Genomic DNA, 15,105 nt, shown 5'->3' on the forward strand with positions numbered 1-15,105 from the left:
GCGGGCGACCCCGTGCCGCCCCTCAGAGCCGGGGCGGCGGCGGCGGCGGAGAAGATGGCGGCGGCGGACGGCGACGATTCGCTTTACCCTATCGCCGTCCTCATCGACGAGCTCCGTAACGAGGACGTGCAGGTACCGCTTTACCGGACCCGGATCCGCTCCCTCTGGCCCGGCCTCGGCCTCCGGGCCCGGCCGCCATCGCCCGCCGCGGCTCCGCTCCTACCGCTAATGGCGGCCGGCCGCGGCGCAGCCATGAAACGGCGGCTCTGATTGGTTGAGGCCGCCTTCTCCCCCCCAACCCCCCACCCGCTCCCCTCAGGCGCGGGCTAATGGGGAGCGGCGTTACATGATGAGGGGGCTCCTCATCGCCCTCCCTCGCGCCGGTGTTTGCGATGAAAGGCGCTCTCTGATTGGGTCGCGGGCCCCATTCATTCTGCGAGGGGGCTCCTGATTGGTCCGGGAGGCGTTAAGGGGAATCCTGTGTGTCGTGTCCCGTCCCCCCCTCCCCCGCTCACCTTGGCGCCCCCTATCGGTGGGGGCAGCGCGGCTCTCCTGACTTGGCCGCGGCGGGCCAATGGGAGCGGGAGGGCGGGGCGGCGGCGGCCGCCATTGGGTGTCGCTCGGCGTGGGCGGAGCCGAAGGGCTGGTGGTGGTGGGGAAGCTTATCACGTGGGGGCGGGGGGGGGGGGGGGGAGGCTGCGGAGCAAATGGGGGGGCTTCTTTCTGCCGCGGCGGCGCTGCGGAGCTGTGAGACGAGGCTCTTGATTGGTTGAATCGGGGCGGGGGGGGGGGTGGTCTTCCCCGGAAGGAGCTTTATTTACTTTTGGGGGGGCTTTGTTTGACCTCATGGCGGCCATTTTGTCCCCAGGGGGCTGAGATTCCCCCCCATGACAGGCTTTATTTGCCCCTGGGGGGGGTATTTGCCCCTGGGGGGGGGGGTATTTGACCCCATGGTGGCCATTTTGTCCCCAGGGGGCTGAGATCTCCCTCCCTGGGGGGGCTTTATTTGCCCCTGGGGGGGGTATTTGCCCCTGGGGGGGGTTATTTGACCCCATGGTGGCCATTTTGTCCCCAGGGGGCTGAGATCCCCCCCCAGGAGGGGCTTTATTTGCCCCTGGGGGGGGGGGTATTTGCCCCTGGGGGGGCTATTTCACCCCATGGCGGCCATTTTGTCCCCATGGGGCTGAGATTCCCCCCCAGGACAGGCTTTATTTGCCCCTGGGGGGGGTTATGTGCCCCTGGGGGGGGGTATTTGCCCCTGGGGGGGGGTATTTCACCCCATGGGGGCCATTTTGTCCCCAGGGGGGCTGAGATCCCCCCCCAGGACAGGCGTTATTTGCCCCTGGGGGGGTATTTGCCCCTGGGGGGGGGTTATTTGACCCCATGGTGGCCATTTTGTCCCCAGGGGGCTGAGATCCCCCCCCCATGACAGGCTTTATTTGCCCCTGGGGGGGGGTATTTGCCCCTGGGGGGCTATTTCACCCCATGGCGGCCATTTTGTCCCCATGGGGCTGAGATTCCCCCCCAGGACAGGCTTTATTTGCCCCTGGGGGGGTTATGTGCCCCTGGGGGGGGGTATTTGCCCCTGGGGGGGGGTATTTCACCCCATGGCGGCCATTTTGTCCCCAGGGGGGCTGAGATTCCCCCCCAGGACAGGCTTTATTTGCCCCTGGGGGGGGTATTTTCCCCTGGGGGGGCTTTATTTGACTTCGTGGTGGCCATTTTGTCCCCAGGGGGCTGAGATCCCCCCCCATGACAGGCTTTATTTGCCCCGGGGGGGGGTATTTGCCCCTGGGGGGCTATTTCACCCCATGGCGGCCATTTTGTCCCCATGGGGCTGAGATTCCCCCCCATGACAGGCTTTATTTGCCCCTGGGGGGGTTATGTGCCCCTGGGGGGGGGGTATTTGCCCCCATGGCGGCCATTTTGTCCCCAGGGGGGCTGAGATTCCCCCCCAGGACAGGCTTTATTTGCCCCTGGGGGGGGGTATTTTCCCCTGGGGGGGCTTTATTTGACCTCGTGGTGGCCATTTTGTCCCCAGGGGGCTGAGATCCCCCCCCAGGAGGGGCTTTATTTGCCCCTGGGGGGGGGGTATTTGCCCCTGGGGGGGCTATTTCACCCCATGGCGGCCATTTTGTCCCCATGGGGCTGAGATTCCCCCCCCAGGACAGGCTTTATTTGCCCCTGGGGGGGTTTTGTGCCCCTGGGGGGGGTATTTGCCCCTGGGGGGGGGTATTTCACCCCATGGTGGCCATTTTGTCCCCAGGGGGGCTGAGATTCCCCCCCAGGACAGGCGTTATTTGCCCCTGGGGGGGTATTTGCCCCTGGGGGGGGTTATTTGACCCCATGGGGGCCATTTTGTCCCCAGGGGGCTGAGATCCCCCCCCATGACAGGCTTTATTTGCCCCTGGGGGGGGGTATTTGCCCCTGGGGGGGGGGGGTATTTGACCCCACGGTGGCCATTTTGTCCCCAGGGGCCCGAGATCTGCCCCCCAGAAAGGGCTTTATTTACCTCGGCAAGAAATTATTTACCCCAGAGAAGGGATATTTACCGCAGGAGGGGTGCTCACTGGCCCCAGGGGGGGTGGCTTTCCCCCCCCGGGGGTCCCATTTTGCCCCTGGAGGAGGGGGGGGGGGCAATTCCTCACCCCTTTTTGTCCCCGTTCCCCCCCCCCCATTTTCAGCTACGCCTCAACAGCATCAAGAAGCTGTCGACCATCGCCCTGGCGCTGGGCGTGGAACGCACCCGCAGCGAGCTCCTGCCCTTCCTCACCGGTAAGGGGGGGGCCCGGGGGGGTTCCCCAGGTTTTTAAGGGGTGGTGTCAGGTGAGGGGGGGGGGGCGCCAGGTGACGAGGGACCCCCCCCCCCAATCCAACGACCACCTCCCTACGCTTCCCCTTTGCTTGCGTGGTGCAGGGGAGGTGGGCTGCGCTGAAGGGCGGTGGGTGGGGGTTTGGGGGGCCGTGGGTGGGGTTTAAGGGTGGTAGGTGGGGCTTGGGGAGGTGATTGACAGCCCGGGGCGGTGGCGGGGGGGCTGACAACGTGTGTTTTTTCTTTCTGTGTCTCGTCACAGACACCATCTACGACGAGGATGAGGTGCTGCTGGCGTTGGCGGAGCAGCTCGGCACCTTCACCGCCCTGGTTGGGGGACCAGAGTTTGTCCACTGTCTCCTGGTACGGAGCACCCCCACCCACCCGCGCCCTCCCCGGACCCCTGGGTGTCCCCCCCAGGGGCACCTGGGGCTCCGCGGGGGGACGTTGGGTCGGCTGGGGGGACGTTGGGTCGGCTGGGTGGACGTTGAGTGGGTTGGGGGGACGTTGGGTCGGCTGGGTGGACGTTGAGTGGGTTGGGTGGACGTTTGGTTCCTTGTAGGGGGACGTCGGGGACCTGAGGGGCCTCGGGAGGGTGTCAGGATTTGGGGGGGTCACCTCCTAGAACCCCCCTGATTCCCTGAGGGGACCTTGGGGTCCTCAAGGGGGACGTTGGGTTGGTTGGGTGGACATTGGGTTGGTTGGGTGGACGTTGAGTGGGTTGGGTGGACGTTGGGTTCCTTGCAGGGGGACGTTGGGGACCTGAGGGACCTCAGGAGGGTGTCAGGATTTGGGGGGGTCACCTCCTGGAACCCCCCTGACTCCCTGAGGGGACCTTGGGGTCCTCAAGGGGGACGTTGGGTCGGTTGGGTGGACGTTGAGTGGGTTGGGTGGACGTTGAGTGGGTTGGGTGGACGTTGAGTGGGTTGGGTGGACGTTGGGTTCCTTGTAGGGGGACCTTGGGGACCTTAGGGACCTCGGGAGGGTGTCAGGATTTGGGGGGGTCACCTCCTGGAACCCCCCTGACTCCCTGAGGGGATCTTGGGGTCCTCAAGGGGGACGTTGAGGTGATTTTGGGGGGATGTCGGACTGCTCAGGAGAACGTTGGGTTGGTTGGGTTGACGTTGTGTTAGTTGGGTGGACAGTGGGTTCCTTGTAGGGGGACGTTGGGGACCTGAGGGACCTCGGGAGGGTGTCAGGATTTGGGGGGGTCACCTCCTGAAGTCCCCCCCAACTCCCTGAGGGGACGTTGGCGTTCTCAAAGGGGACATTGGGTCGGCTGGGTGGACGTTGAGTGGGTTGGGTGGACGTTGGGTTCCTTGTAGGGGGACGTTGGGGACCTGAGGGACCTCAGGAGGGTGTCAGGATTTGGGGGGGTCACCTCCTGGAACCCCCCTGACTCCCTGAGGGGACCTTGGGGTCCTCAAGGGGGACATTGAGGTGATTTTGGGGGGATGTCTGACTGTTCAGGAGAACGTTGGGTTGGTTGGGTTGACGTTGCGTTAGTTGGGTGGACAGTGGGTTCCTTGTAGGGGGACGTCGGGGACCTGAGGGGCCTCGGGAGGGTGTCAGGATTTGGGGGGGTCACCTCCTGAAGTCCCCCCCAACTCCCTGAGGGGACCTTGGGGTCCTCAAAGGGGACGTTGGGTCGGTTGGGTGGATGTTGAGTGGGTTGGGTGGACGCTGGGTTCCTTGTAGGGGGACGTTGGGGACCTTAGGGACCTTGGGAGGGTGTCAGGATTTGGGGGGGGGGGGGTTACCTGGAACCCCCACCAACTCCCTGAGGGGACGTTGGGGTCCTCAAGGGGGATGTTGGGTTGGTTGGGTGGACGTTGAGTGGGTTGGGTGGATGTTGGGTTCCTTGCAGGGGGATGTTGGGACCTGAGGGGCCTCGGGAGGGTGTCAGGATTTGGGGGGGGTCACCTCCTGGAACCCCCCCCAACTCCCTGAGGGGACGTTGGGGTCCTCAAGGAGAACATTGAGGTGATTTTTGGGGGATGTTGTACTCTTCAGCAGAACGTTGGGTCGGTTGGGTTGACATTGGGTCGGTTGGGTGGACGGTGGGTTTCTTGCGGGGGGATGTTGGGACCTTAGGGAGCTTGGGAGGGTGTCAGGATTTGGGGGGGGGTCACCTCCTGGAACCCCCCCCAACTCCCTGAGGGGATGTTGGGGTCCTCAAGGGGGACGTTGGGTTGGTTGGGTGGACATTGGGTTGGTTGGGTGGACGTTGGGTTCCTTGTAGGGGGACGTTGGGGACCTGAGGGACCTCGGGAGGGTGTCAGGATTTGGGGGGGTCATCTCCTGAAGTCCCCCCCAACTCCCTGGGGGGACCTTGAGGTCCTCAAGGCGGACGTTTGGTCGGTCGGGCGGACGCTGGGTCGGTCGGGTGGACGTTGGGGACGTGAACGACCGTGTTGGGGGGGGGGTCTCACAGTTTAGGGGTGACCCCGTGTCCCCCCGTCCCCCCCCGTACAGCCCCCCCTGGAGAGCCTGGCCACAGTGGAGGAGACGGTGGTGCGGGACAAGGCGGTGGAGTCCCTGCGGGCGGTGTCCCACGAGCACGCCCCACCTGACCTAGAAGGTCACTTCGTCCCCTTGGTGAAGCGCCTGGCGGGGGGCGACTGGTTCACCTCCCGCACCTCCGCTTGCGGCCTCTTCAGCGTCTGTTACCCACGCGTCTCCAGCCCCGTCAAGGCCGAGCTGCGACAGTGAGTGACCTCCGCGGTGGCCTTGAGGTGGCCCCGTTGTCCCCAAGCCACCCTTGGCGGCCCCGCGGGACCTTTGGTGGGACTCGGGTCTGGTTTGGGTTTGGCCCCGGGGTCTTCGCGTCGGCTCTTTGGCCCGTTATTTGGTTCACGGTGCGGTTGCGGTGACCCCGTGGTGGCGTTCCCGAGGTGTCTCCGTTGTCCCCAAGCCAGCCCTGGTGGCCTCAAGCCATCCTTGGTGGCCCCGAGCTGGTCCTGGTGGCCACGCGCCAACTATGGTGGCTCTAAATCAGTTCCAGGTTGGCCCCGGGGTCTTCATCTTGGCCCCTCGGTCCGTTAACTGGGCTCGTGGTTTGGCCTGGACCCCGGTGACACGTCCCCGAGGTGTCCCTATTGTCCCCAAGCCATCCCTGGTGGCCCCAAGCGGATCTTGATGGCCCTAAGCCATCCCTGGTGGCCCTACGGCAACCTTGGTGGCACTTGGTCTGGTCCGGGTTGGCCCTGGGGTCTTCACGTTGGCTCCTCAGCCTGTTACTGGGCTCATGGCGTGGTTGTGGTGACCTCACGGCACGTCCCCGAGACGTCCGCGTCGTCCCCGTGCGAACCTCAGTGTCCCCGAGCCATCTTTGGGTGGCCCCAACCCATCCTTGACGTTCCTCAATCCCCTCTACCTCCGCTGCGGGTCTCCACGTTGGCCACGTGGCCCAATTTTGGCCTCGTGGCCTGGTCCAGCAGACCCCACAGCACGTCCCCAAGGCGTCCCCGGTGTCCCCAACCCCTCCTGGTGTCCCCGAGCCAATCTTGGTGGCCCCAACCCATCCTTGGTGTCCCTCAAGCCGCTGTAGGTCAGCCCAGGGCGCCCAAGTTGGCCCCGTGGCCCATTTTTTGGCTCATGGCATGGTCAAGAAGACCCCGTAGCACGTCCCCAAGGAATCCACATTGTCCCCAAGGCAGCGTTGGTGTCCCCAAGCCATCCTTGATGTTCCTCAATCCCCTCTATCTCCGCTGCGGGTCTCCACGTTGGCCCCGTGACCCAATTTTGGCCTCGTGGCCTGGTCCAGCAGACCCCACAGCACGTCCCCAAGGCGTCCCCAGTGTCCCCAACCCCTCCTGGTGTCCCCGAGCCAACCTTGGTGGCCCCAACCCATCCTTGGTGTCCCTCAAGCCGCTGTAGGTCAGCCCAGGGCGCCCAAGTTGGCCCCGTGGCCCATTTTTTGGCTCATGGCATGGTCAAGGAGACCCCGTAGCACGTCCCCAAGGAATCCACATTGTCCCCAAGGCATCGTTGGTGTCCCCAAGCCATCCTTGATGTTCTTCAATCCCCTCTACCTCCGCTGCGGGTCTCCACGTTGGCCCCGTGACCCAATTTTGGCCTCGTGGCCTGGTCCAGCAGACCCCACAGCACGTCCCCAAGGTGTCCCCGGTGTCCCCAACCCCTCCTGGTGTCCCCGAGCCATCCTTGGTGGCCCCAACCCATCCTTGGTGTCCCTCAAGCCGCTGTAGGTCAGCCCAGGGCGCCCAAGTTGGCCCCGTGGCCCATTTTTTGGCTCATGGCATGGTCAAAGAGATCCCATAGCACGTCCCCAAGGAATCCACATTGTCCCCAAGGCAGCGTTGGTGTCCCCAAGCCATCCTTGATGTTCTTCAATCCCCTCTACCTCCGCTGCGGGTCTCCACGTTGGCCCCGTGGCCCAATTTTGGCCTCGTGGCCTGGTCCGGCAGACCCCACAGCATGTCCCCAAGGCGTCCCCGGTGTCCCCAACCCCTCCCTGGTGTCCCCGAGCCAACCTTGGTGGCCCCAACCCATCCTTGGTGTCCCTCAAGCCGCTGTAGGTCAGCCCAGGGCGCCCAAGTTGGCCCCGTGGCCCGTTTTTCGGCTTCGCGGCGTGGTCCGGCAGACCCCGTAGCACATCCCCAGGTGCGTCGGGATGTCCCCAAGGGTCTCGGGACGTCCCCAAAGATCATCCCCACATCCCCAGATATTTCCGGAACCTCTGCTCGGACGACACCCCCATGGTCCGTCGCGCCGCCGCCTCCAAACTGGGAGAATTTGCCAAAGTTTTGGAACTGGAGCACGTCAAGAGCGAGATCATCCCCATGTTCTCCAACCTGGCGTCTGACGAGCAGGTATAAAAGGGGGACCTGGATGTCGGGGTCCCCGAAAAGAGGGAGAGGGGTTCCCGGACATGCGGGTTCCCCCTTTTCCGGACGCGTGGCGTTCCCGGTAGGACTCGGTTCGGCTGTTGGCGGTGGAAGCGTGCGTCAGCATCGCCCAGCTGCTGCCGCAGGAGGAGCTGGAGGGGCTGGTGATGCCGACGCTGCGGCAGGCGGCCGAGGACAAATCCTGGCGCGTGCGGTACATGGTGGCCGATAAGTTCACCGAGGTGGGGGACGCTTTCGGGGAGGGCTGGGGACGTTTTGGGGGGATGTTTTGGGGGACACACTGTGGTGGAGGTTGGGGACGTTTGGGGACGCGTTTGGGGGCGTTTGGGGATGTTTTGGAGGGATATTTTGGGGGACACTTTGGGGACACATTTGGGGGTGTTTGGGGATGTTTTGGAGGATATTTTGGGGGACGCACTTTGGGGACACGTTTGGGGGTGTTTGGGGACACGTTTGGGGATGTTTTGGAGGGATATTTTGGGGGACACACTTTGGGGACAGTGGGGACACACTTTGGGGACAGTGGGGACACATTTGGGGGTGTTTGGGGACAGATCTGGGGGTGTTTGGGGATGTTTTGGAGGATATTTTGGGGGACCCACTTTGGGGACACGTTTGGGGGTGTTTGGGGACACATTGGGGGTGTTTGGGGATGTTTTGGAGGATATTTTGGGGGACGCACTTTGGGGACACGTTTGGGGGTGTTTGGGGACACGTTTGGGGATGTTTTGGAGGGATATTTTGGGGGACACGCTTTGGGGATAGTGGGGACACACTTTGGGGACAGTGGGGACACATTTGGGGGTGTTTGGGGACAGATCTGGGGGTGTTTGGGGATGTTTTGGAGGGATATTTTGGGGGACACTTTGGGGACACATTTGGGGGTGTTTGGGGACACATTTGGGGGTGTTTGGGGATGTTTTGGAGGGATATTTTGGGGGACACGCTTTGGGGACACGTTTGAGGGTGTTTGGGGACACATTTGGGGGAGTTTGGGGATGTTTTGGAGGGATATATTGGGGGACACGCTTTGGGGACAGTGGGGACAGATTTGGGGGGTGTTTGGGGATGTTTTGGAGGGATATTTTGGGGGTCACACTTTGGGGACACATTTGGGGATGTTTGGGGACACATTTGGGGGTGTTTGGGGATGTTTTGGAGGGATATTTTGGGGGATGCACTTTGGGGACACGTTTGGGGGTGTTTGGGGACACATTTGGGGGTGTTTGGGGATGTTTTGGAGGGATATTTTGGGGGACACTTTGGGGACACATTTGGGGCTGTTTGGGGACACATTTGGGGGTGTTTAGGGATGTTTTGGAGAGATATTTTGAGGGACGCACTTTGGGGACATGTGGGGACCCCCCTGGGATGTTTGGGGACACATTTGGAGGGGGGTTTGTGGACATGGGTGACATTGTAGAGGGATATTTTGGGGGACACACTTCGGGGACGGTTTGGAACATGTGGGGACCCCCCTGGGGATGTTTTGGGACAGATTTGGGGGTGTTGGGGACACGTGAGGACACTTTTGGGGAGGGGGACGATTTGGGACGTCCTTGAGGGGACAGTTGGGGACATTTTCTTTGATCTCTTCTTCCAGCTTCAACGAGCCGTGGGACCCGAAATCACCAAGACCGACCTGGTGGGGGCTTTCCAGAGCCTCATGAAGGACTGCGAGGCCGAGGTGCGGGCGGCCGCCTCCCACAAGGTCAAAGGTCAGCTGGGGCCACGCCCTCGCCCCGCCCTCGCCCCCCCCAAATACCTGGGTGTCGTCCCCAGGTCCCCTTGTCCCCAAGGAGGGTTTGCGTGTCCTCAGAGACGGGTCCTGGGGCGCTGGGTCACCAGAGACGGTCAACAAGGAGGGTTCCTGGAGACCTTCGTGTCCCCAAGGATGGTCCCCAGGTCCCCAGAGATGGTCTCTGTGTCCCCAAGGTCCATCCCTAGGTCCCCGTGTCCCCAAAGATGGTCCCCAGGTCCCCAAGGTCCATCCCTAGGTCCCCGTGTCCCCAAGGATGGTCTCTGTGTCCCCAGGGTCCATCACTAGGTCCCCGTGTCCCCAAAGATGGTCCCCAGATCCCCAAGGTCCATCCCTAGGTCCCCAGGTCCCCAAGGATGGTCCTCGTGTCCCCAAAGATGGTCCCTAGGTCCCCAAGGTCCGTCCCTTGGTCTCCGTGTCCCCAAGGATGGTCCCCAGGTCCCCAAGAATGGTCTTTGTGTCCCCAAGGTCCATCCCTAGGTCCCCGTGTCCCCAAGGATGGTCTCCAGGTCCCCAGGGTCCATCCCTTGGTCCCCGTGTCCCCAAGGATGGTCCCCGTGTCCCCAAGGATGGTCTCCAGGTCCCCAGGGTCCATCCCTTGGTCCCCGTGTCCCCAAGGATGGTCCCCGTGTCCCCAGAGATGGTCCTTGTGTCCCCAAGGTCCATCCCTAGGTCCCCGTGTCCCCAATGAGGGTCCTTGTGTCCCCAAGGTCCATCCCTAGGTCCCCACGTCCCCAAAGATGGTCTCTGTGTCCCCAAGGTCCATCCCTAGGTTCCCGTGTCCCCAAGGATGGTCTCTGTGTCCCCAAGGTCCATCCCTAGGTCCCCATGTCGCCATGGATGGTCCTTGTGTCCCCAAGGTCCATCGCTAGGTCCCCGTGTCCCCAAGGATGGTCCTCGTGTCCCCAGGGATGGCCTCTGTGTCCCCAAGGTCCATCTCTAGTTCCCCGTGTCCCCAAGGATGGTCCCCAGGTCCCTGCGTCCCCAGGGATGGTCCCTGCAGACCCCCATGTCCCCAAGGGTGGTCCCCAAGGTCCATCCCTAGGTCCCCGTGTCCCCAAGGACCATCCCCGGGTCCCCAAGGATGGCTCCCGTGTCCCTAAGGACCATCCCCATGACCCCGAGGATGAGCCTTGTGTCTCCAAGGATGGTCCCCACGTCCCCAAGGATGGTTCTGGGGGTCCCTCATGTCCCCGAGGACGGTCCCTGGTGTCCCCCGTGTCCCCAAGGCCACTCCCGGTGTCCCCACATCCCCAACCGATGCCACCCTGTGTGTGTCCCCCCCCCTCAGAGTTCTGCGAGAACCTGTCCCCAGACTGCCGGGAGGCCGTCATCATGGGCCAGATCCTGCCCTGCATCAAGGTAAGGGACGCTTGGGGGGACGCCACGGGGTTGGGGGGACACCACGGGGTTGGGGGGACACCACGGGGACACCCTGGGGTGGGGGGGGGACGTCGTGGGGGGCACGGCGATGGTGACATCATGGGTTAGATCTTGCTTTGCCTCAAGGTGGGGACACCTTGGGGTGGTGGGACATCACGAGGACACACCTGGGGACCTTCTGGGGTGGTGGGACATCGTGGGGACACCCCTGGGGACCTTCTGGGGTGGGGGGACATCGTGGGGACACCCCTGGGGACCTTCTGGGGTGGGGGGACATCGTGGGGACACCCCTGGGGACCTTCTGGGGTGGTGGGACATCGTGGGGACACTCCTGGGGATCTCTTGGGGTGGTGGGACCTCACGGGGACACCCCTGGGGGACCTTCTGGGGTGGGGGGACATCGTGGGGACACCCCTGGGGACCTTCTGGGGTGGTGGGACATCACGGGGACACACCTGGGGATCTCTTGGGGTGGGGGGACATCACGGGGACACCCCTGGGGACCTTCTGGGGTGGGGGGACATCGTGGGGACACTCCTGGGGATCTCTTGGGGTGGTGGGACATCACGGGGACACCCCTGGGGATCTCTTGGGGTGGGGGGACATCGTGGGGACACCCCTGGGGGACCTTCTGGGGTGGGGGGACATCACGGGGACACCCCTGGGGATCTCTTGGGGTGGGGGGACATCGTGGGGACACCCCTGGGGACCTTCTGGGGTGGTGGGACATCACGGGGACACACCTGGGGATCTCTTGGGGTGGGGGGACATCACGGGGACACCCCTGGGGACCTTCTGGGGTGGGGGGGACATCATGGGGACACCCCTGGGGACCTTCTGGGGTGGGGGGGACATCGTGGGGACACCCCTGGGGGACCTTCTGGGGTGGTGGGACATCACGGGGACACACCTGGGGATCTCTTGGGGTGGGGGGACATCACGGGGACACACCTGGGGGACCTTCTGGGGTGGTGGGACATCGTGGGGACACCCCTGGGGGACCTTCTGGGGTGGTGGGACATCGTGGGGACACCCCTGGGGACCTTCTGGGGTGGTGGGACCTCATGGGGACACCTCAGGATCACCTCAGAGCGCACCCCCCCCCCCCCCGGGGGACCCACACGGGTGTCCCCACCCCACCCCACGGTGTCCCCACGCTGTCCCCAGGAGCTGGTGTCAGACGCCAACCAACACGTGAAGTCGGCGCTGGCGTCCGTCATCATGGGACTGTCCCCAATCCTGGGGAAGGACAACACGGTGGAGCATCTGCTGCCCCTCTTCCTCGCGCAGCTCAAGGACGAGGTGGGGACGCTTCTGGGGGGGGGGGGGGACATTTGGGGACGCGCTGCCGGGGTTGAGGACGTTTTGGGGACCGCGGTGGCACGCTGGTTGAGGGCTTGGGGATGGTGCCACCGTGACGGGGACGCCTTGGAGATAGTTGGGGGACAGTTGGGGACACTCGGGGAACCGCCGCGTCCCCCTCCCAGTGCCACCACCGCATAGGTGCCACCGCCCCATAGGTGCCACCACCGTATAGGTGCCACCACCGTATAGGTGCCACCACCCCTATAGGTGCCACCGCCCCGTAGGTGCCACCGCCCCTATAGGTGCCACCACGCCGTAGGTGCCACCGCCCTGTAGGTGCCACCACCATATAGGTGCCACCGCCCCGTAGGTGCCACCACCCCTATAGGTGCCACCGCCCCGTAGGTGCCACCACCCCGTAGGTGCCACCACCCCTGTAGGTGCCACTGCCCCGTAGGTGCTACCACCCCGTAGGTGCCACCACCGTATAGGTGCCACCGCCCCGTAGGTGCCACCACCCCTACAGGTGCCACCACCCCGTAGCTGCCACCACCCCGTAGCTGCCACCACCCCGTAGCTGTCACCACCGTATAGGTGCCACCACCCCTGTAAGTGCCACCACCCCGTAGGCGCCACCAGCCCTTAGGTGCCACCGCCCCGTAGGTACCACCGCCCCGTAGGTGCCTCCGCCCCGTAGGTGCCACCACCCTATAGGTGCCACCACTCCGTAGGCGCCACCACCCCGTAAGTGCCACCACCCCATAAGTGCCACCACCGTATAGGTGCCACCGCCCCGTAGCTGCCACCACCCCGTAAGTGCCACCACCCCATAAGTGCCACCGCCCCGTAGGTGCCACCGCCCCGTAGGTGCCACCACCCCTACAGGTGCCACTGCCCCGTAGGTGCCACCACCCCTACAGGTGCCACCGCCCCGTAGGTGCCACCGCCCTATAGGTGCCACCACCGTATAGGCGCCAGCAGCGCGTGCCGTTGTCCCCGCAGTGCCCCGAGGTCCGCCTGAACATCATCTCCAACCTGGACTGCGTCAACGAGGTGATCGGGATCCGGCAGCTCTCCCAGTCCCTGCTGCCCGCCATCGTCGAGCTGGCCGAGGACGCCAAGTGGCGCGTCCGCCTGGCCATCATCGAGTACATGCCCCTGCTGGCCGGCCAGCTGGTGAGCGCTGGGGAGGCACTGGGAAGCGCTGGGAGGGGGTTACGGCCGCCTGGGGGCGTGCTGGGAGGGACTGGGAAGCACTGGGAGGGGGTTACGGCCGCCTGGGGGCGTGCTGGGAGGGACTGGGAAGCACTGGGAGGGGGTTACGGCCGTCTGGGGGCGTGCTGGGAGGGACTGGGAAGCACTGGGAGGGGGTTACGGCCTTCGGTGGGGGTACTGGGAGGGACTGGGAGGGACTGGGAAGCACTGGGAGGGGGTTACAGCCTTCAGTTGGGGCACTGGGAGGGACTGGGAAGCGCTGGGAGGGAGTTATGGCCTTCTGGGGGCGTGCTGGGAGGGACTGGGAAGCACTGGGAGGGGGTTACGGCCTTCTGGGGGCGTGCTGGGAGGGACTGGGAAGCACTGGGAGGGCGTTACGGGCTTCTGGGGGCGTTCTGGGAGGGACTGGGAAGCACTGGGAGGGCGTTACAGGCTTCTGGGGGCATGCTTGGAGGGACTGGGAAGCACTGGGAGGGCGTTACAGCCTTCAGTTGGGGCACTGGGAGGGACTGGGAAGCACTGGGAGGGGGTTACAGCCTTCAGTTGGGGCACTGGGAGAGACTGGGAAGCACTGGGAGGGAGTTACGGCCTTCTGGGGGCGTGCTGGGAGGGACTGGGAAGCACTGGGAGGGGGTTACGGGCTTCAGTTGGGGCACTGGGAGGGACTGGGAAGCGCTGGGAGGGAGTTACGGCCTTCTGGGGGCGTGCTGGGAGGGACTGGGAAGCACTGGGAGGGCGTTACGGGCTTCTGGGGGCGTTCTGGGAGGGACTGGGAAGCGCTGGGAGGGAGTTACGGCCTTCTGGGGGCGTGCTGGGAGGGACTGGGAAGCACTGGGAGGGGGTTACGGCCTTCAGTTGGGGCACTGGGAGGGACTGGGAAGCACTGGGAGGGGGTTACGGCCTTCTAGGGGCGTGCTGGGAGGGACTGGGAAGCACTGGGAGGGGGTTACGGCCTTCTAGGGGCGTGCTGGGAGGGACTGGGAAGCACTGGGAGGGCGTTATGGCCTTCTGGGGGCATGCTGGGAGGGACTGGGAAGCACTGGGAAGCACTGGGAGGGCTTTACAGCCTTCTGGGGGCATGCTGGGAGGGGCTGAGAGGCACTGGGAAGCACTGGGAGGGCGTTATGGCCTTCTGGGGGCGTGCTAGGAGGGACTGGGAAGCACTGGGAGGGTGTTACGGCCTTCAGTGGGGGCACTGGGAGGGACTGGGAAGCACTGGGAGGGTGTTACGGTCTTCAGTGGGGGCACTGGGAGGGTCTGGGAAGCACTGGGAGGGGATTACGGCCTTCTGGGGGTGTGCTAGGAGGGACTGGGAAGCACTGGGAGGGCGTTACGGCCTAAGAACTCCACGCCCTGGGAAACACCATTATAAACCAGTATGAACCAGTAACCTCCCAGTATGAACCAGAACCCTCCTAATACAGACCGGTACCCTCGCAAGAGAAACCAGTATGGCTCAGTCCCCTCCCACTCCCTCCCAGTGCCCCCACGGGAGGCTACACCATCCTTCCAGTGCCTTCCAGTGCCTTCCAGTCTCTCCCAGTGCCCCTGTAGAAGCCTGCAACGCCCTCCCAGTGCCTCCCAGTACCCCCCCAGATGACTATACTGCTGTCTTAGTGCCTCCCAGTCCCTCCCAGTGTCCCCATAGAAGATCATAGCACCCACCCAGTGCTTCCCAGCGTCCCCGTAGAAGACCATAATGCTCTCCCAGTCTCTCCCAGTACCCCTATAAGTAGCCATAAGACCTTCCCAGTGCCCCACCA

General features: G+C 64.2%; 1 protein-coding gene across 1 annotated transcript; it reads left to right on the forward strand.

The window, feature by feature from the left end:
- PPP2R1A (protein phosphatase 2 scaffold subunit Aalpha) lies at nt 1-13,341 on the forward strand (the record flags this gene model as incomplete). Its single annotated transcript, XM_030005938.1, has 10 exons — nt 1-132; nt 2,685-2,775; nt 3,075-3,175; nt 5,288-5,520; nt 7,497-7,644; nt 7,746-7,901; nt 9,284-9,398; nt 10,731-10,801; nt 11,990-12,124; nt 13,130-13,341. Coding segments are annotated over exons 1-10 (1,340 nt in total), but the record flags the coding sequence as incomplete, so codon positions are not given.
- Between the last annotated feature and the right edge of the window lie 1,764 nt (nt 13,342-15,105).

The sequence above is a fragment of the Aquila chrysaetos genome, unplaced genomic scaffold (genome assembly GCF_900496995.4).
Source record: "Aquila chrysaetos chrysaetos unplaced genomic scaffold, bAquChr1.4, whole genome shotgun sequence".
NCBI classification, from domain to species: domain Eukaryota; kingdom Metazoa; phylum Chordata; class Aves; order Accipitriformes; family Accipitridae; genus Aquila; species Aquila chrysaetos.